Below are 21,861 nucleotides of genomic sequence, written 5' to 3' on the forward strand. Positions count from 1 at the left end.
TTACGTTTTAGCCAGCTAGCTTGTTAGCAAGCACATATTTGGATATTCAATGTTGAAACTGCAGATGCACGTTTATTTTAGTTGTTAATTGTAATTACAAAATGTATTGACGGACATCGCGACAAGCCTACTTAAGATATATCAGCTGATTTAAAAATGTGTGGGTAGTTTTTATCAGCGATGAAAACAACACAGGCGATCTGACAAGCAATATAAATCTTTATTAGAACAAGTACAGCACAAACAACATGTCACAAAATAGTAACGGTAGTACAAAACTTAATTCAGAGATATTTCACTTGGGTATAATAACATAAGTAATTTTGTGGAGCCTAACATTGTACGTACATAGCATTTGCCTCCCCTGTTGACCGCCAATGTTAACAGAATCGCTTTTCCTCACAGTTGTCAGGCTCCCTATTCATTCATTTTCGGGACAACCGAGAGGAACAGAGACGCTGTTAACGGACAGCAGATGTTGCTTCACGCTACGAAAACACAATGGAGTCGCCTCCAGAAAAGAATTTGTGTCGAAGTGAAACATCTCTTTAATCGGCTAACTTGATGTGGTTGTGGTTGAGCTAACGTTATTCTTACCTTCATAACCGAATACAAACTTCTCAAAAAAGAATTTATAGCCCTTGTCCAGTTTAGACCGCTTAACATTCACTAGCAATGCTTCGACAATGCGGATAACATCGGACAGTGAACGTTGGCAGAGCTATCAGGGACTGTGAGAACACACGTCGCTGTTTAGGCTCAATTTTTTGCTGTCAGAAATGGACTTGCGTCCGTAGCAACGGTAACCGGAAACAAAGTATCCCTACATCCGGTTTTGGTCGCCATCTTGTGAAATAGGCCTATTACATTGCACGTAACCCAAGGCCAACCCCTTTGCATCAGCGGTACGGCTCCCCCTGGTGGTCAGAGAACGTCATTGGCCCCACCGGGTTCCTGACAGCCAGTCCACTCCAGGTCGTGGGCCCACTGACCGCCGCCGGTCACCCGAACTTTTCCCGGGTCGAACCTCCAGAACTGCTGCGCCCGGAAGAAGTAGAGCCGGCCGTCGGCCCAGCCCAGGGCCCCGTTGGCCCCACGCGGTACCCCCTTCCAGTCGGCCAGCCCGCGGGGGTAGTACGGTTCCGGGCGCAGGGTCGTCAGGTTCAGCACAAAGTACCGGGAGCCCTTGAACAGGACCATGTGCCCCAAAGGGGCGTAGAAGAAGGCGCAGTCCGGGTGTGCGGGGAGGCCCACGTCCTCGTTCTTTTTCGGGAAGCCGGGGTCGAGATCGTCCCCGGAATAGCGCCACATACGTCTACCTGTCAGCGGGCAGACAGAGATCGGGTTGGTTCAGAATAACTTTACTTTCCCCGGGGGGAACTTCAGGTGTGGTAGCATAAAATGTACAAACACAAACCGCAGTAAAGCGGTGAAACACAAAATACAGCACTGTTGATGAAAATACGGACATTAAAATAAAACAACTGCGTCCCAGGGTCATTTGCAAGCTTCATTCTGGAGTGTAGAGACCAAACTTTGGTTTTGTACAGACAATGTAACCTCATTTTGCTGGTTTTACTCTCAGAAACCCAGAAACGGATAAGAAAAAAGAGTGCCAAGGGGAAAATAGAAGTCAACATCACACAATAAGGAACAACGTTAACGTTTTTTCATTCTAGTCAACTGTCTTAAAATCCCAAAAATGGATTAACCTATAAAACCTTGCAAGGATTAAGGGTCAAATATTGCAATATTATGACTAATACAGAAACACAGCCATCAAAAAGGGAAAAGAAAATGTGCATTTGCTTCATTGACTTGCTCAGTGTACCTTTGAAAAAGTAGAACTTCCTGTCCACGGGTGAGAAAGCAGCCGCTTCGATGGCGAGAGGGAGCTGGGGCCAGCGATGGCGGAGAGGCTGGGCAGGGCCCACGTCCCCCTGGGCAGACACCGTCCAGAACAGGCCGCCACGAAACACCAGAACCGAGCCATTCTGGTCTGAACAAGTACACATGAATCCTGCTTACTCACACCATGAGTTACACAAAACAGCACAGAACAGCATGCACATTCTCCTCCTAGAAACAGTGGCTAATGTAAGCGACAAATGCCCTTTGATGTTAACCATGGTAATCTTTTTTATTTATTTATTTATTTTTAAATAACAGCACCAACTATTCTGAATAACTGAACTTTCACAACAGTCTTGGTCAGCCTGCTTTTCAGTGCCCTGCATATAGTACTACCACTAAAATCCACAAGAGGGTAAATATACTACTAAATAGTACATACTGTTCATATAATACTATATATAGTACTACCATTGAAATCCACAGGAGGGCGCCCTGCAAACAAACTACCACTGAAATCCACAAGAGTGCACTTTCAATTTGGAAAGTGTGAAAAGTGGGCAAATACACCATTTTCAATCCAATTTTCTTCCCCGTTTCCAGGTAACTTCAGCTGTAATAGGCATTCATTCAAAGGGGCATTTGAGAATGCAGCCTGCTGATGGATAAAGTTGTGTAGTGGAAGAGAACAAGCCTGGTTGAGTCCTGGCCTGGCTGTGCTCGGGTCTTACCCACTGTGATGGCATCAAAGAGGCCCTGGCAGTACAGGGGCAGGGCAGAGTCGGGGTCCCCCTTGCCCCCCTGGGCCAGCGCCAGGTCCTGCAGAGCCGAGCTGAAGACCTGTCCCGGGAGCTGGACCACCTGACCCCCAGGGGGCTTTCCTGGGAACAGAGCAAACAACCAAATTCACCTACACGTTTACATTCTACATACATGTCTACTGCATGTCTTTCAATACAGATAAGACTCTATGCCTTATAGGCTAAGGATTCAAGCATCCTGGAACGCTGCTGGTCTAAACCAGTATCCACAGGTTAATATGATTTAGGTTATGTTAATCAGTTAACTAGTTTTCCTTGTTGCTTTGGAATTAGAGTGTAGGCACACTCCGCTCCTTTCTCTCCCCCACTCTCCTCTGAAACATGTCGTTTTATCGTTTTATTACATCACAGTATAAATCTCAGCAGAAGACATTACATGCCACAGAACAGGTGGACCGCAGGTTCCCCGACTGGCCAGCAGGGGTCCCTAGTGCATGAATACATGCTGTCCCTGGGAAGCACTAGCAACTGCGCATCGCCCTGCGAGTCTGCTACCCATAGCCAGTACTGGAACAGTCCGGACTTGAAACCAGACTGTGAGACTTGTTCATGCTCTAGGACAGTGTCTTTACTGAAGGAGCCACCCAGCAGCCCAATCATATGAATTTTTAATATAAGTATGATAACTAATTTCTAATTCTATAACCAATGTACCTAATTTCTAAAACCCCTTTTTTTTTAAAAATGAGGACAATTAGCCAACAATTTCAGCATACTGCCTTCATCAATGAAATGGTATTAATCTGTTGCCAAATTTCAGACCGCACATAAGGCAAGAACATTTCCAAGAACCGGTCAGCCCACGTTTTATCTTAATATGAGCCTGGGAACAGATTATATCTTTGGCCACTTGTTTCTGCAGCTGAATCCATCCATTTCCTTTGGCCAAAGTTTCCAATTTATGTCAAATTTGTTTTTGATCAGGAAATGTTAAGTTTTCAGGCATTCTAAACAAAATCTCACAGCATATACTCCAACTGCCTTTAACCCTTTGAAGAGTAGGTTTTTTCAAAATTCTAAGTCAGTGTTCTAGAACCGCATTGCTTTAAATGACCAGCAGTGATTATTACATCAGCATTAGAATGTTCAGTTAAGAACATTCTGATCATATTTGTGATCTTCCACCTTAAACGGTAACAGTGGTGCAGATTTGCACACGCTTTAACAGACAGGGAAGCAAAGAAAAAACCACTTGATTTTTCAGCAACAGTCGAGGCACACAGCTCCCTTTGACTGGTGTACAAAACTCACACGAGCATTTTTGTTTGTAAAACACAGTACAAACATTTGTCTTGGCGAAGGATACAATCTGGATCCCTGAGGACAGGCGGACAGAACACTGGCAGACAGACAGCTGGACATGATGTCTCCCTACAGGCTGGAGCACTTCAGATTTACGATGTATCTGGTTGTAGTTCACTCTGCTGAGAGCAATAATGTTCTATTTGGGTACTAATAAGTACCTTTTACAAGCAAGGGTACAAATTAATGTTGTATTGCCGGCTAGGGGTACAGTTTTATGTACCTACAGGATACCACCCCAGTGATAAGTGTATGTACCTTTATAGGCACTTTCATACACTGAGAGTGTATGGAAGGATCCACAGCCCCACTCAGAGCAGAAGATGGATGATGGGACACACAGATCCAATGTGTGGGAGTAAAAATGGAACATAAACTGTTTGGGGTCATTCAGAGGGCCAATCAGCTGTCTGCTGTTCCAGTGTTCCAGTATAGGGGCGATATAGCTCAGGAGGTAAGACCGATTGTCTGGCAGTCGGAGGGTTGCTGGTTCAAACCCCGCCCTGGGCATGTCGAAGTGTCCTTGAGCAAGACACCTAACCCCTAACCTCTAACTGCTCTGGCGAATGAGAGGCATCAATTGTAAAGCGCTTTGGATAAAAGCGCTATATAAATGCAGTCCATTTACCATTTACCAGTGTTTGTAGCTGCCACAGGCCAGAACCCGAGCCTTCGCTGTACAACACAACGCTGCACCTGAGCATTGTACCCTCAACACAAGCCATTTGTACAGAGAGGAGTGATGTCACAGGGTACTGACAGCCAATAGTGACGAGTGTCAGACCTGCTGTGTTTCCACCGCAGTCTCTCATTTCTCTGTGCTGGGACGACAGACCAAGATGGACGCATCACGCCCCGATCTATCATCCACAGCTCAAGCACGTCAGTGTAGCTGAATGAGCTGAGCGCTCTCTCTCTGTATGAAAAGAGCGCTACATGTTTTTAAGGTCGGCTGGTATCTGTCACGCTGAGATGTCAAACAACGTCGAGTGATTAATCCTGCTTACGCCCCTTTAAATTCCAGACCCCGTGATGTAATGTGTTTTCTTTACGTCAAATAAGACAAGAGCTAACAAAACAGAGTTCTCCGTATTTTGGAGCTGGGACGAAGTGGGATGAACATACACGCCACATACTTTCAGAAGAAAGGGGTTCGAAAAACGCTCCTCTGTGCCTCCTTAGAGGAACCCTATCTAGTGTAAGGGTCCTTTGTTTGGGCAAAGTGGTTCAATCTGGGATGTTTTACATTGTTCACACCTACCATAGAAGTTTCCATAAAGTAATAAAAACGATTACTCTATGGAAACAAGCCAAAGATCTCTTTTTTTCTGAGAGTGCACATGGGACGAGAATGTGGCACGGTCCGTGGGGAGGCCAGCTCTCCGACCCATGTGTGGGTCCCCCCCTGTGGCCACGGGTTCGATTCCTGGCTGTGGCACTTCCTATGCGCTAATAACAAACATCCAGCACAATTGCCTTCAAACACTTGAAGGTGAGTGCGCGATATAAAAAGTTTATTGCAAAAACGCGCACATTGTTTGAATTCCTGCCTCTTGGGCAAACTAACAACAAGAGAAAAAGAACGCACTTTGTCATGTTTGTTTCACATCTTCCCGTACTTCCTGATCAAGGGAAAGAATCTGAAATCAACCGTCCGCATGTAACTCATTTTTGTAGCTTTCAGGTAAACACGCAGCATTTTGATCATGCCAACATTCCTACGCTCGCACGCTCAGGACCGTGGACTCACAGGGACGTGACGCATTTTCCCCCCAACCCCCCGGAGAGGTGCACGTGAGCCCAGCTCAAACTGCTGCCAGCCGCTGCAGCAGCCCACAGCTTTCCCCTGCTCTCTGGGCCCGCCACTGACTCACCATGGGTCTTGGCTAATTGATTAGTGATGCTATACCTGGGAGAGCTAGCATGAAAAATCGAGCATTTTCCTCTGCAACCAGAACCAGGTTTTGCTATTTGAACATCATAATCAATTACTTTCTTTGACTCTGTGTAAAATGATCAGCCACATAAAGCATATTAGCACGCCATTGATTTAACTATATTTTGTTTAGTAAAATAAGAAAAAAAAATCTATAGATTTGGCAGCTACCCCAAAATGGATATTATACAATTTCTCTCTATGGTTTCCAACAAGACGCTGTTGTCTGTTGGTGCCATATTCAGAATGGCAACATCCAGTTTGAATACGCCGCGTAATGTCTGGCGATGTTAGCGTACCGTAGAGCTGCTGCACGGCAGTGATGTCATCCCAGCTCAGGACCAGGGCCTTGCCCAGCTTCTTGTAGTAGGGCGACATCAGGGCGTGGCGCGCGGGCGAGTGCTCCAGCCCCAGGGTGTGCCCGATCTCGTGCGCGATCACCATGAACAGGTTGTGCCCCTTGAAGCCGTCCAGCGTCCAGCGCTCCGCCATGTCGAAGTGCGCCTCGCCCCGACAGGGGAAGAACGCGTGCGCCAGGGCTCCCCCTGTGGGCCAACGCAAGAGTGACAAGCGGGAGTCAGGCGTGTCGCAGATTCAAATCATCGATGACAGGGGTGCCCAATCCTGTTCGTGGAGATCTAACGTCCTGTAGGTTACACCCATTACAACCATTCTGCGCCCATTTCACACTGGGCTGGCCAATGGAGGATGGACTCCCCCTTTATAGCCAGGGTCCTACTGAGATTTCTTCCCATTAGGGGAGTTTTTTCTTGCTACCATTTGAGGCCTTTTCTCCCCATTGGGGAGTTTTTTTAACCTAATGTGGTTGCTATTTGAGAGTTCAGGCCTGGTTTTGCTCTTGTTCTGCTACTCTGTAAAGCGACAGATTCTGTAAAAAATGCTATACAAATATAATAGATTTGATTTATTATGTATTCACATGATGGATGACTACACATGGCAGCTGTAGGATCACTGACAGAGTTAATGTGATTCCACAGCAGGATCTGAGTCGGGTTGTTTTACTTACATGGCAAACTGAATACATTTTGGTAACCCTTTTGACGGGAGTAATGCAGTCAGGTGCTTGAGTAAATCCTGTATTTATGTTGCACAAGCCATAAGTAATAAGATTGTGTGTGTGTGTGTGTGTGTGTATGTGAAAGAGAGAGAGACAGAAAGAGAGAGAGATACAGAGAGAGAGAGAGAGAGAGACATATAATATTATTAAGTTTTCGATAGTTTTTCGAGCTGGGGCTTGATGTCTTGGATTTTAAGGTGAATATTTGTTTCTCCAGCATTAACATAAATATTTCAAGATGTCAGGTCACATGGTTTTTCGTCACTCTCACTGCACACTCACATAGCCAGACGGTACAGCAGTTCCCAAGGCAGGAGCGGAAAATCGAAAATTAAAAAAACAAACCCCACTGCTGTTAAAAATCCGTCATCCCCCAGAAAAGCCGCAGGTGAAGGGCGAGGACCCCCAATCCCCACCTGGGCCGTCGAAGGCGTTCCCCGAGCCGTCGTTGTGCTCGCCCGCGTAGAAGGCCAGCCGGATGTCGGCCGGCCCCCCGGCCACCTCCCGGAACACCAGGGCGGACACGTTGCTCCACAGCTGGAAGGCGGTGCGCACGGCCAGCTCCACCTGCCGTTTGGGGAGGTGCCGCGGCCAGTTCACCACCCGGTAGGTCAGGTGCCGCTTGTACCACTTCTCCCCTGCAGAGGAGACAGGAGGCACTGCGTGAGCACAGACTGAGCTCCGGGCTCTCAGGAGGTTTACACAGTTTCTTTAAAAAATAAAAAAAAATACAAAAATACACGCCAGGTTAGGTGTACTCCTTCCACTGCCCTTATCTTAAATACTTTAACTCTTTAGATAATGTATGTCAGGTTCATACCTGGGTCAAAAACGTATTTGTTTTGGATTCAAATACTTTTCTGTGCTCTATTGATCTTGCCTGGTGCAACTGAGCCTGCCAATATTATTACATTACATTACAGGCATTTAGCAGACGCTCTTATCAGAACACTTACACTTTATAGACTTTACATTGTTCCATTATACAGCTATATGAAGCAATGCAGTTGTACTGCTCAAGGGACAAGCAGTGTCCTTCGGATTCAACTACGACCTCGTTACAAGCGCATTCCACCCTGTGCCACACGTCATATGGCCAGAAGAGGGTTTGCACTTCTGAGATCTCATTGCCAATACACCACAGACAGGCATAGAAACTGGAGTTTGTCCCAGGTCTGCAGGTTAGGCGCCACTCTCCACTGCTAGACAAGGCACTGGCCTCAGAACTGGAGTTGGTCCCCGGGTGCTGCACTGTGGCTGCCCACTGCTCCTACTGTAAGCAGCTAGGATGGGTCAAATGCAGAGGATAAATTACCCCACAGGGGTTCAATAAATAAAGTGTATCTTAAATACTTTAATAGCATCTAAAGAGTTAAAGGTTGTGCAGAATATGGCCAATTCTTAAAGTCTTTGTCTCATCGTATTCGATGATGAAATTACCAATAATTCCTTTCCACAAACAATGGCCAGCTGCTTGGTTTCTGAGCTTGACTGTGTCATTGGTGGAGATGAGGTGCAGATTATACGTGACAGGTGGTTGTTTAAGACATTTTTACACGAGTAAACAATATTTACACAACTGCTGACAAAATTAACGTAATGCGCAGACAGCATGTGTACAGTCTGTCCAAGCTGTGTTTATCAGACGGTACACAATACAGCGCACGTGCAGGCAAACGCTATACATAGCAACGCCAGGGCAATTTGCTTAAGCTTGTGTCTGTAGTTAGGCCTGTGTAATTACACGTTTGGCGAACATCAAAGGCCCACATTCGTCAAAGGTGGCAGTCGGAGGTTTTTTAAAACACTGTGAGTCCACCTGCTCCGCGCACGAGATCACGCAGCCTGGCGACCCGCGTCACCGCTAGCGGATTAAAAGCCGCGCGCGGTGGCGGCGCAGGGAAACAAAGAGAGCGGCGCAGGAAACGAAGCCATCGGACGCTCCAGCGCGGCCGGCGGCTAGCGGCTAGTGGAACTGTGTGATGGCGCAATTGTCCTGAGCGGGGGGGGGGAGATCTGAGAGGCCTACGGGCAAGATGCAAATGGCGTGGTCTTTAACAGAAGCGCAGATGTTCATTAATTCAAGGGTCTGCTTTAACAGGGGGCTTTTAAGGTGTTTGCGGACATCAGAGTGATGGACGTCCATTTAAACAATAAATACTACCGGAATCTTAAAGCATATGAAACATGTCGGGTTAATTGCAGTTGTGCTTAGCTGGTTTAACCCTCTAGACCGCAGAACTGCATTTCAACTGGAACAGCTAATCCTTATTCCACAGCTCCAGTTGTTACGCAGTTCTGTGGTCTAGAGTTTTAATAAGCCTGAGGTTAACTAAGACCACTGCAATTGACTCCCAATGTAATAGTCCTGATTACGTTAGTCTCTCTGTTCTAAAACGAATTCTAAACACATGGATGGAACAGACAGGCGGGACAGTGGGATGGGCGAGAAGAGCAAGCAGAGGAACAGGGGACCCCCAGGGGCCCGTGAAAGGCACCGAGAACGCAGACGCCCCCCCACCCCACCCCCACCTCCAATCTCTGCCCTGTGTGAGGGTTTATGGCAGTGCTGACCTAACATCCTATTAGGGGTGGGGGTGGGGGGGGGGTCTTATAATTGAGACAAATGGCCCTCCAGTGGAAAAGCGGTCATTATGACGATGACGATGATGTCTGCGTTCCCATGGCCTGCAGCGGGATCTCTGCCGCTTATTTTTGGGGGGGGGGGGGGGGCGAGATCACACATCGAGATTAAAGTGGGAGAGGGGTCCCGCGGGGAGGACCAAAGTGGCCAGGATGTTGGACGCTGAAGACATTCCAAGACTTCCCTTCTGGAAGCAATTAGAACTGCAGCTCGAAAACGCCGGAGAACCACTATCTCTGACTTCAGGAAGCGGCCAAATTTCTCAGATCCGCTCCCGACAGCTCCTTTTTTTCCAGGGCCCTTCAGGTAAAGAGGGGATTTGCCTCATTCTATTGTGAAGCCACGTGTAATTTCAATCTCCCCAAAGCCTTCAGGCCCAAACCCCCTTCATCTGGGCAATTGTTATTTACTTCAATTACATTGCAAAGTACTGGTTTCAGGCAAATTCCATATGGAAACCAGATGGGAATTAGACACAAGATACCAAACACATGCCAGTAAAAACATAAATAATCCAAATATCCCAAAATTATCCACGGCATGTTGTGTAGGTCTTTTTTATTTATTCTTGCAGTAACTCTTGGACATCTCCAAACTGTCATGGTAAGAAGATATCATTCTGTTCTGGCCCCCAGATGAACCAGAACTATGTAAAGAAATTACATGTAATTTAAAATGGGTAACCGTTTATTCGTGATTCTAATCAAAAGGCACGAGTCAAATTAAGTACCATGATGAATGACATGATCAAGCTTGAATTTCAGAAAATCTACGGTATTGGGTCATCCGCTTGTTGTGCTTGCTGACAGAGGAGGAAAGTCCAGGGGTAAGCAAGTAAAAGTCGTGCCATGTGTTTCTTCCACCCACGAACTCAGCCCACTGATTTAATAGATTATTTCTACCTCCTGGCTGAAGATATGTGCTAATTAGCAAACACAGGTGATTGGAACAAAATACTGGGCAGTACTTTCTGAATCTTGGTTTTCCACCACTGCTTGCTGAAAGCTTTTTTTTTTTTTTTAATGAATTGTATTTCCTGTTTCCTGATGCATTCCTGACAAGCCCCATTCATTGCAAGAGATAAGGTCACACAAATCTCACAAACAACCTGCCATATTAGCGTATACACACCTTCTTGTTCGTTTAGAGCATGGGTAGTGGGGATGTGGGGTTCAAACACAGCCAAGGTCAAATTTACAAATTCCTAAAATACATGTGAGATTCCACACAAACAGTCCACCAGTGTGTCTATCTACATACTGCCGTCAGGGCCATTTCAAACAGGAAATAACAGCTGAAGCCTGCAGGTGCCGTACATAAATAATCAGAATAAATAATCACCAAACCAAGAGAACGACACCTGCACTTCCACAACTGCGGTTGCCAGCAGCTCCAATTATTTTTTTAAATTCAGCTAGTGTTCCAACAGCAGTTAGTCTATATCTCCCAGAATTCCTTCCCCCCACGTGAGTACAGATAGCTAACTTATATCACCAATGAGGCATAATTCCCAGCTGGCAGTCAAGGCCTACACCCAGTTCCCACAGGTGCCAGATACGCGTTTACGCACAGGGAACAGATTGCAGCTGTCAGGTACTTGACTCAGTCTTTAGGGTTTGGATTCCTGAAGAGTGAACGAATCCATCTGGCAACCCGGCGGAATGCGCAAGCACGTCCATGGCAGGCCGACCGGAACGTAGAAAGTGAGAGATACCGGCAAATTACTGTATCCTCCTCCTGTATCTCACTATCGAAATATTTCAGATATGCCCCAGATAAACAGGCAGATGTGAAAGCCAGAGACGCATTGGGTAAACTTAAAATTTGAATATAATACAAACATTAACATTAGGTACTGCTAGGACAAACACTCATCGTTAATTGATGTAAGAAAATAATGAGTAAGGCTGTTTATATTATGCATGGTTCGACATACTGCATTAGAGTAATGACATTACAAAGACATCACACGGTTGTTGATTGATTCAAGGGTCTGTCTGAGGTTTTAAGGTGTCTGAAATCCACAGACCAATGGGCAGTTGTTTGCCGAACACTAAACAACCAATTCTGGCAGTATCTTAAAACATATTCATTGCTAAATAGCTTTACATTTTAAGATCCTGAATGGGAAAGCAGACAGCTTACAGTGAAATAACTGATTCGATGTGTGGACCTCAGTGCATCCACAGGGATTTGATGACATCATCACCAAATGTGTGCCACCCTGCAGGATTGTGGGCCACAGCCAGGACCAGACCATGGAACCCATCCTAGACTGGAGCCCACCCAGCTGCCCTATCCTCTGACATGCAAGACCTGTAAAACTTGAACTCCTTAAGAAGTTAACATTTGGAACTATAAGAACAAAAATTATTGTCACCATTCCACCCCTGTTACTCAAATCAAGACCCTCGTGGTCCAAGAACTGCTGGTTTTCTGACCTCCCTTTACCTGGGAGTCAGGATGAATACAGTCTGGCCAATCAGTAGAACTAATTTTTCAGCTAATGACCTGGGGTAAAAGAAAACCAGGGCTGGTGGAAGCATAGTATAAGGTACTTAACCTGTATTACTTCAGTACATATCCAGCTGTATAAATGGATGCAATTTAAATGCTATGTTAAAAAGTTGACTTGTGTAAGTTGCTCTGGAAAAGAGCCTGTAATGTAATGTAATGTAATGTAATGGATTCAAGGTCCAATTTGAGTATCCATGTTCTAAACCATGTGGGCCATAGACCAGTGTACCCTCTAACCAGGTACAGGGAATGTGGTGGGCACGCTGACCTGGTCGGGTGTAACGCTTGCTGCGCCTGTGCTGGCCACCGGGGGCAGCGCCGCCCAGGAAGACTCTGTTCACCCGCTTGGCCCAGGCTTGCTGGCCCCCCGCGTCCTTCACTCCGCACCTGGGGGCAGACATCCTCTGCAGGGTGGGGCCGTCCAGGTGTCCGGTAACGGGCAGGTGGGACAGCCACTGGAACTCCCTGAGAGAGAGAGAGAGGACACGTGGTGAACGGAGGTTCTGGGAAGCACCCCCAGGTCACATGACGCGCGTTAGAAACTGTACAGCTTTATCGTGTGTCCAGGAGAGTTCCCTGATTAAGGGGTCTGCAAGAAAATTAATAATGACCCAGAAACACACACACACACACACACACAGGTGCATACACACATACACACATGCATGCACAGACAGAAACACTCACATGAATAGACACAGGCACACACACACAAAACACTCACATACACACACACACGGGCAAGCACACACACGCACACACACGTACACAGACAAAAACACTCAACATAAACACACGCAGACACATCCTCTCTCACACACACATGCAAACATACACACGCTCTCTCTCTCTCACACACACACACACACACTCACACACACTTCAAGGCTCCATGGACTCCCAGAAGGCTTGGCCTATCTGCCTCACACCTCAGATAATCACAGATCTGTGGATAAATGTAAATTCCAGCACGAAGAACGTCAGAAAGCTTGGCTAACCGCTCCAGACAAACACGCTGGTGGCGGTGGAGCATTGCTTTTCTCATTAAAATACTCCCCTCAGCGCCACTGTGCAACTTTGTGTTTGTTTAAATTGATATATACGTTCACTCCATGTTGTGTAAACCCCAAAGTAGCAAAGAAAACATAACAGTGTGTACATAGCCACTCAAGCGTAAGTCAGCAGGAGCGGGTAGCGACAATTATCAGGCCAACTTCGCTTCAGTTGCATTCTAACATTTTATCTTCTGTGCCATGAGACAAATCTACAGAGTTCTCCTTGCTTGACACTGTGTCACATTTCAACTTCAAAAAGGTAAGATATGACAGGATATCCTTTATTTCCTTTTTTTTCTTTTCACAATTTCCCTTCTGAGGAATCTTTCTGACTGAAAGAACTCGTGTTGCAAATTCCACTCCTTGAGGGGGTGCGGTCCTGTGAGGTCGTAGGTCGGAAATGAGTCATTTGAACCTACAGAACTTTTTTCTCATTTTGAGCCTGAAATGGAATGGCAAATAACTGAAAGAGTATGAAATACTGTAGGTTGTTTTTGAAGGCCAAATATTAGTGGTTCAGTTGTATGCCAGACAAGCGACAGTACAATACCTGAGAGCGGAGGACACTTCCACTTCATTGTGTCTGTGATCTTCCTGGTGCAGGTAGCCATATTTCTCCAGAAAGCCCTGGAAGTACAAGAACAAATTCCGAGCCCCTTTATTGTGCACTTTTACCACCTAGTGGTCAAAAAAGGTACTGCTGATATGCTGGGGGAGCTGCTCACCCTGAGTCAATGTTCGAGGGAGCAAACAAGAACAGCTACCGGTTCTAAAATTCCTTGGTCACAACTCAAAACAGACACAAAACTCTTCAAAGGGAGCTAGTTCCACAGAACGCAACCATACCGCACGACAGAGCAAGGCAATTCATTCAGTCGTGAGTGGTATCATTCATTTCCTTTGAGAATGCCATTGTCATTCCCGCTAACTTCACCGCACGTCAGCTCACACAGCACAAGCTTGCCGACCGCGTGATGACTCCTGGGAAAGGCTACGATCGATGGAGACATCCGGGGAGGAGAAAGAAGATGAAAGCACTGGCAGGGCATGAAAGGCCCTCAGACTCCTCCTCACGCACAGCATCCCTCTGCAGAGGCCTGCGAACGCAGAGCGCTCCACCACGCGGGCGGCCTGATTGGAGCGCTGGAGGCAGCCTGCTGGCTGGGTCATGTGACGCGCACAGACGGCCCCAGCACGCCACAGCTGCAGAGGACACCTTAAGGGGAGGTCGTGACATCAGCGACCCTATCCACCCCCCCCCCCTGCTGGTGTGCTAAACCAGCAGCTCCTCCCACACCAGTGACACTGTTCGCTCCCATGTCTCAGAGCGGGCAGGAAGTGGTGACGGTTCTCACGCGAGTGCTTCCCTCCTGCAGCTGGGGGCGCCGTGTGTACCCCAAAGATTCTACACACCAATCAGATGATGAGCTCCCGCGTTCCTTCCCACCTCCCTGCTCCTTACAGACAGGAGGCTCAGATTGATAAGAGGACTACCCCATGCTATATTTAAGCAATACGGCATGACCGGCCGTGCTGTATCGTGAATCCAGTCACAGCTGCAGGGGTGTTGTTAGGCATGACGTAAAGCAGAACGTTGCCAATCCCCAGTAGCCGTGACTGTTCATGATACAGCATGGCCTCTCGTGCCTTATTACTTTAATACAACATATAGGAACAATAAATTGATGATGTAATAATATTTATTTTGCAATACTATTTCTAAGCAACAGTTTGTGCCTGGAGGCATACTGTTTCCAACAGGCTCTTTGATTAACTGTTTCCATATTACATTACATTACATTACATTACAGGCATTTAGCAGACGCTCTTATCCAGAGCGACTTACACAACTTTTTACAGAGCACTTTACATTGTATCCATTTATACAGCTGGATATATACTGAAGCAATGCAGGTTAAGTACCTTGCTCAAGGGTACAACGGCAGTGTCCTTACCCGGGAATCGAACCTGCGACCTTTCGGTTACAAGCGCAGTTCCTTACCCACTGTGCCACCTCCCACTCCATATCTGTTTCACAATCACTGCAGAACACCGTCTCAGCCAATCAGCATCCAGGACTGAAGTAACACATTTTATAATACAGTTCACAACATCCACAGGCATAGTACTGCGCTTGGCACAACAGATTTGAACACTGGGCTCAATGGCAGGTATTCAGAAGAATACGAAGCTGACCAGTTGGAGTGTCTATAGAATCTTTGGTAATGCTCCTAATGTTCCTCTTCAGAGGTTTCAGAAGCTCCGACAAAACATGCTGAACGACCCCTGTGACTACTGGCTGTCATTGGGAAGAGAATACCCAGCCCCCTGCTCCCCGCCCCCCCTGCCCCATCCCCACCCGCGCCCTCCTTTCGGACACTAGCCCTGTCCTCCTGGAACCAGCCGGGCCTGGGAAAAACCAGAGCACATCCGTACTTCTGCGGGACTATTAATAGAACAGAAAAGCATTCTGGGGGTTTTTCTTTACTGCCTGTGCCTGACAAATATCAATCCGACCAGCATGAAATCAGCAGTGTGGGAAAAACAACTTCACATCGCCCACACGTAATTCCATAATTCCACACGCGATTCCATAGCCACAAACTGCTGTTGCAGGGGTATTTATGAAATTGTAATGGATGCCAGGATCAGGAAGAACAATTACATTGGGTTGGGCTCACAATACCAGGGTCTAAGACATGGGTACTCAAATCTGACCTTCAAATGCAAATCCAGCCCTGGTTTTCTTTTCTCCCAAGTAATTAACTGAACAATTAGTGCTACTGATTGGCCGGACTGTCCTCATTCCTGACTCCCAGTTAAAGGGAGGATGGAATACCAGCAGTTCTCGGCCCTCGAGGACCGTGATTTAAGTAACAGGGGGTCTAAGATACAGTACACAAAAACGTATCAACTACAGATGATCTTTAATTCACTCAAATGTGTGTGTGCTGCACATATAGGGCCTACAATTTAATATGGTGTTTTCTGCTGATCATATGAAATTCCTTTATACAGCGCTATAATTCACATATAAAAAGTTAAAGTTTTATTTATGAGTGGGAATTCAAATTTCAGTAGATATCTGTAATATACTCACGATACCACCCTGAACCCCACAAAACATTAAGTAAAAAATTTTTTTTAAATACATTGCTAATACACGACAGATAAAATGATATAATTATACGCTGTACTGTGTAGCATATAACACATTAATGGAAATACAATATTTCACTTCGAACACACTGCAATGTTCAGTGGGCTGAGAGTCAATCAACCAGAGACTGAAGGACACTATTACTAGAGTTTCGTTCTCCAGTTTCAGTTAAATACTAACCAAGACAACGGCCTCCATTTTATAACAAAACCAAAGTCAGAAAGAATAACAAAGACTGCATGTTTCCCCCATTTGCCATAGAGGCTAATAAAATTAGCCGAGCGATGAAATCACAAACATTAGCATTTTACAGCCAAGAGAAAAGTTACAGGCCTTGGCCCTGACTAAGAGCAAAGCTATTTTCCAGCCATGAGATGGGGTACTGTTGCTTCAAGGCAGGAACAGGACAACACTTGTCGGTAAAAATGCACTGAATGCCGATTGGTTGGGAATGTGCCCCTACAAATGCTTTCATAAGCTGGGGATTGCCATCGGGGGGTGAAAGTAACTTGGAAGCATTCTTTCAGCTGGGCCCAGTCTGCAGATTTAATTTGCCAGCAATCTGACCCCAGGACATTTCCCAACTTTTCCCAAGTTACACATCTGTGCCTCAGCCTCAGGGGCCTGAAAGAGCGTCGGGCCTTTCAAATCCATCTGAGCTCGACGCGAGAAGCGATTCAACCGACCAAATCCGTTGGGATCCATCACGCCACTTCCATTCCCTGCTGCTCCTTCCTCAGTACAGCTCCTGTACAGCAGTGGTAACCAACCCTGTTCCTGGAGATCTACAGCCCTGTAGGCTTCCACTCCAACCCTAACAAAGCACAACCTCATTCAACAGCTAGAGATTTCACTGAGCTGCTAATCAGTAGAATCATGCGTGCCAAAATTAGGGTTGAAATGAAAACCTACAGGATGGTAGATCTCCAGGAACAGGGTTGGTTGCCACTGCTGTACAGTGTAGCTCAGTGTGGAAATGCCCAGTGCAGTGTTAGCACACGTGAATGGAGTACAGGAGATGCCACTGGCTGAGACCTGGGGTGTGTGTGTGTGAGTGTGCGTGTGTGTGTGTGTGTGTGTTCAGTGGATAAGATCACAGATACTGGTCTGTATGCCTGAACAACTGAGAGAGAAAACACAATTCCAAGCGACCACATCTAAGAGCTGCCATGTTCTGGTTAGCCATAATTCTATGCCTGCCAAGTGGGTGAGCAGTGTTTGCGAAGCGTGCTGCGAGTTTGAAAATATTCCCTGAATGCTAGGATCACTCTTAGCATTTTTATCCTTCCACTTTGTTCCTGTAGCACTTTCGTATTACACATGTACCTCCAACCAGCACTTATATACCGCACTTGTATTGTTATCTTGATGTTGTAGCTCATTGCCATGCCTCCTAGTTTGACTTAGCATAGGTTAGGGCAGAGTAATGTTTACTGTGTGAACTGGACATAATGTGTTCATGGCTATGAATAACTATTACTAATAATTAGTATTGTACCTTATCTGACCTGTCTTTTGTGGTTGTTCTAATGACCTTTGGTACGCACTTATTGTACGTCGTTTTGGATAAAAGCGTCTGCCAAATAAATGTAATGTAATGTAATGCAATGAATGCAACCTGGGTTTTGGCTTCCGTTCATATTGCTCAAGTCATACAGGTCTCTGCACGATGCAAGGGCCCTACCCTGGTCCTGGAGGGCCACAGGGTGTGCCGATTAACACTGTTACTCAACATTTAATAAATCAATTACAGCCGATTGCTTTGACAGTTAACTCACATCAAATGGTTTCTTGGGTCAGAAATTGTGTTGCTGTTTTCACTTTATAGCTCTGCACACACACCGTTGCTCAAAACAAAACCCGGGGGACCCTGTGGCTCTCCTGGGCCCAGGGATGAGGCCCCCTGAGCTGCAGCGACTGCAGGCTTAGTGTCAGCCAAGAGGTGACAGCCAGCGGAGGAATCCGGAGGGCATCTTTGTACAGGCGATGAGGTCAAACTCACTGGACAAGAGGAGGTCGGCAATGAGCAACGGTTCGTGTGCAGAACTAGGAGGTGCTCGCGGAGGGCAAAAATTCCCCATGGTGATAATCACGGTTTTGCCCCGTAAAGTTGCAGGTTGTACAAGAGTCCCTCAGAGAAGTCCAAATATTGGGGAAGGAGGGAATCGCATCAAACGTTTTAACAATTCCCCTAAACTACAGTGAATGTAGCACAATGGGCAATCCACAGAGTGCGCTGTTCATAATCCTTTGTCAAGGGGTAATTTGTTCCATTATCAGGTCTTTTGCAACTTAATTGACGGTTGGGAAAGACCCTTATCGTGAGCTTTGACTGCTATTTGCAGCAACAAAAAAGATCAGAAGTTTTGCGTCATGTAGGCTAATATAAAAAAGGTAAACTGCGGTAACAATATCTACTCGACTAAAAATCACTATTTTGCAATAAATCTATGTAAGTGTTGCAAATCCTGCTTGTTTTAATCAAGAACAAAAAATGTCAGCTAGCTTACAGTTTTTATTCTTGTGGTTCAAAAGGACACAATGTCCCAAATAAAACACAGGTAAGCTGAAATGGTCACGTACAGTCATTTCTTGGGGTATGTTTTGCACTAATTTAACCGGAGCGCCACAACTCCAAATGACCTAATAGTCTTACAATTATACACATTGACAACCACAAGTTATCAATTAAGCTGCTCCTGTCAAAATTATATTAACTTTGCTGAAGTCATGTAAGCCTCTATATTAAACGATGTGATTCGTTTTTTTAATATTTCAAAGATAAAGGTTTACACGCGCATTTATTACTTACAAAACCCAAAAAGAATTACCTCCGCAGCGAAGTTCTCAACAGGCTGGATGCTTGACACCGGCGAGCCAATTGTCGCCTTCACAAGAAGCAATGGAAGCAGTCGCAGAACCAGCGTCCAAAGATTACCTCCAGGCAACGACGCAACGCGACCTGTCATCCTGCGCAGATCTCAGATGCTACACACCACGGACAACTTAATCCAAAGAGGAGTCATCATTCCAGTGTGACTTGTTTAAGAGCAACGCCGCTCCCTTCGGGCTGAGGGGCATGACATTGCAGGAGGTATCATCGTTTGAGGCAACACATCCCTCCCGAAACCCTGTAGCGCTCTCTCTAACAATCTGCTATTTCAAAATAGCAGCACACGCAAAGCCTGTGGGCAGGGAGGGTATCGGTCTTGCCGCGTGCGTCGGACCGCCCCTACCACTTAAGGGTGTGATTGGAGGACTCGAGCTGGAGGCTGAAGAGCCGTAATGGAATGTTAGTTCACTTATCCAAACACGTACCCTTCAAACAGAACCTTTTTCTTTACATTAATATAATTTATTGTCCGTGTCTGTATGCAATTGGCCAGAAATGATAGCAATAGGAGGAAAAGCCTTTCAAACATGCCACAAACACAACGTATCTGTGTTGTGCAATTACATGGTCTGATATCCGCAAAGACGCGCATTCTCTTATGACGTTTACACACTGAAATCGGCGACGCTAATTTCTGCCCCTCTTCAGCTGCCCGTGGACCACCGTACTAAACCTCAAAGCACACTCAATTTTAAACATTTAAAACTAAGATGAAAGCTGGCCAGGGACAGTGAGTGTGTTTGCAGTCTGATTCAAGCAAACTGATCTTTCAGTTTACTCTTTGCTGCAGTTAAAAGTTGGGTAGTAGGTTTGCTCATAAATCTCTGAGACATTTCCAGAGGAGATGCAGTCTCCTAATGCATCGAATACGTTTTAGGAACGCAATTTCAAAAAATCCTGTACTTCTTTCGTAATCCTTTAATTTCTGTAATCAGGGATCCAAAAGAAGCTATTAAACAAAGTATGACTGCCAAATTATAAAATTCTTTATTTTTAAACCACTAGATGTTGAAGCTTTGGGTTAAGCAACCAATAAAGACGGTTTACAAATGTGGAACAGATTACAAAAAGGAGAGTTGCATTAGAATGCAGTCATTACAGATCAACCTTGACTTATCTACAACATAACTTCACATCATTCCAACAGAAGCTTCTGGAAATTGAATGATTAAAAAAAAAAATCAGAATACTTGTCAGTTGAAAACAATGAAGTAAAACACACTTTATTCATTTTACAAAATGCAATTTTGGCAATGCAGCATCTGACAAGTCTACATGAACACTCCATGTTTTAACCTGTTAGAACTAGACAAATGGAGAAGAAAGAAAAGAAACAAAACAAAACAAACAAAAATAAAAACATGAAACGAAAATCATGATGAAGTCTTTCCGCTGCCGCCCCCTACTGACCATCCACCAAAAGCAGTAAGTTCCTTCACAGTAGCTGCACACCAGACGGGTCGGGAGCAGGTCGCGGGACGCCCCGACAAAGAAAGGTAGGTGAAAGGGAACGCAGATCTAACCCCCAGAATTGGAATGGGTCCCGCAGAAAGTCTTCAGTACGGCCTGTCCCGTCGGTCTTCTCTGTGTTCGCCTCTGTGAGGAGACAAAATGTGCCTTAGCGATTTAGAGGAGAAAATGAACAGTAGGAAAAGTGTCACAGTGGACATACACAATTTATTAATTGGCTTCTAAAACACCATGGCAATGATGTGCATGACTGGTATGTTCAACTGTTTCTCTGGTGTTGATTATAAAATAACCCCCCACCCCCACCCCCAAACAGTGTGTTTGTAACTACAGGCCCCAGTTAAACAGGGTAAAATATGATCGTAAGGACAGCTACACCTCATTCGTAAACTGGCCCTTGGCTCCCCGTTCGCACTGAAAACTTGATTCTTTTACAAGCTCCCCAAAAACAGGCAGACAATCAGATTATCACAGTGAAATGCATTTTTGTGAGATTATACTAGTAGCCTTTCACAACAGGATGTGATGTAATTGTGATCAAACTGTCTGGCAGAGGATGGCAAACATTCCTGTACATACCAGGCAGTTTTCAACAAGCTTTATCGACACACACACACACACACACACAAACAGTTTCATAATTTCTTACCTTCCACCCATCTTGTAGCCGCCATAGCCGCCGCCGCGGTCCCCTCCGTATCCGCCACGGTCGCCGCCGTAGCCTCCGCGATCGCCGCCACGGAAACCACCGCGGCCCCTGAACCCGCCTCGGTCGCCCCCGTAGCCGCCGCGTCCGCCGCGATCTGCAAAAAGGAAGAGCGCGTTGAGCGACCGGGCGGTCACGGTTCCAACTCGAACCTGGAGCGCAGCACACGTGTGGAGGCACACGCACGCACGCACGCACGCACACGCACGCGCACACACACACCACGCACTCCGCGCTCCACGGGTTGCGTCACCACTTCACTCCGCTCCTTCTTGCAAGTCATGTTGCACGACAAGAGCTGAAAATAAAAACGAGCCCGTCAACACTGCAGCATGCACACGAGCACGAATCAGGACACGGCTGCTCTCGCCTCCTCAACACTTTCTACAATGAACCACTAAAATTAATACACTGCATGTAACAAA

General features: G+C 46.1%; 1 protein-coding gene across 1 annotated transcript; it reads right to left on the reverse strand.

Moving 5' to 3' along the window:
- Positions 1-201: 201 nt before the first annotated feature.
- mmp28 (matrix metallopeptidase 28) lies at positions 202-21,638 on the reverse strand. Its single transcript, XM_064352379.1, has 9 exons — positions 21,380-21,638; positions 19,199-20,856; positions 13,758-13,834; positions 12,421-12,617; positions 7,408-7,629; positions 6,210-6,455; positions 2,583-2,732; positions 1,832-1,999; positions 202-1,319 (listed from the first exon to the last, which is right to left on the reverse strand). The coding sequence occupies exons 2-9, from the start codon at positions 19,334-19,336 to the stop codon at positions 925-927; spliced, it is 1,593 nt and encodes a 530-aa protein (XP_064208449.1). The 5' UTR covers positions 19,337-20,856; positions 21,380-21,638; the 3' UTR covers positions 202-924.
- Positions 21,639-21,861: the final 223 nt, after the last annotated feature.

Source organism: Anguilla rostrata, chromosome 9 (assembly GCF_018555375.3).
Source record: "Anguilla rostrata isolate EN2019 chromosome 9, ASM1855537v3, whole genome shotgun sequence".
In the NCBI taxonomy this organism is placed as follows: Eukaryota; Metazoa; Chordata; class Actinopteri; order Anguilliformes; family Anguillidae; genus Anguilla; species Anguilla rostrata.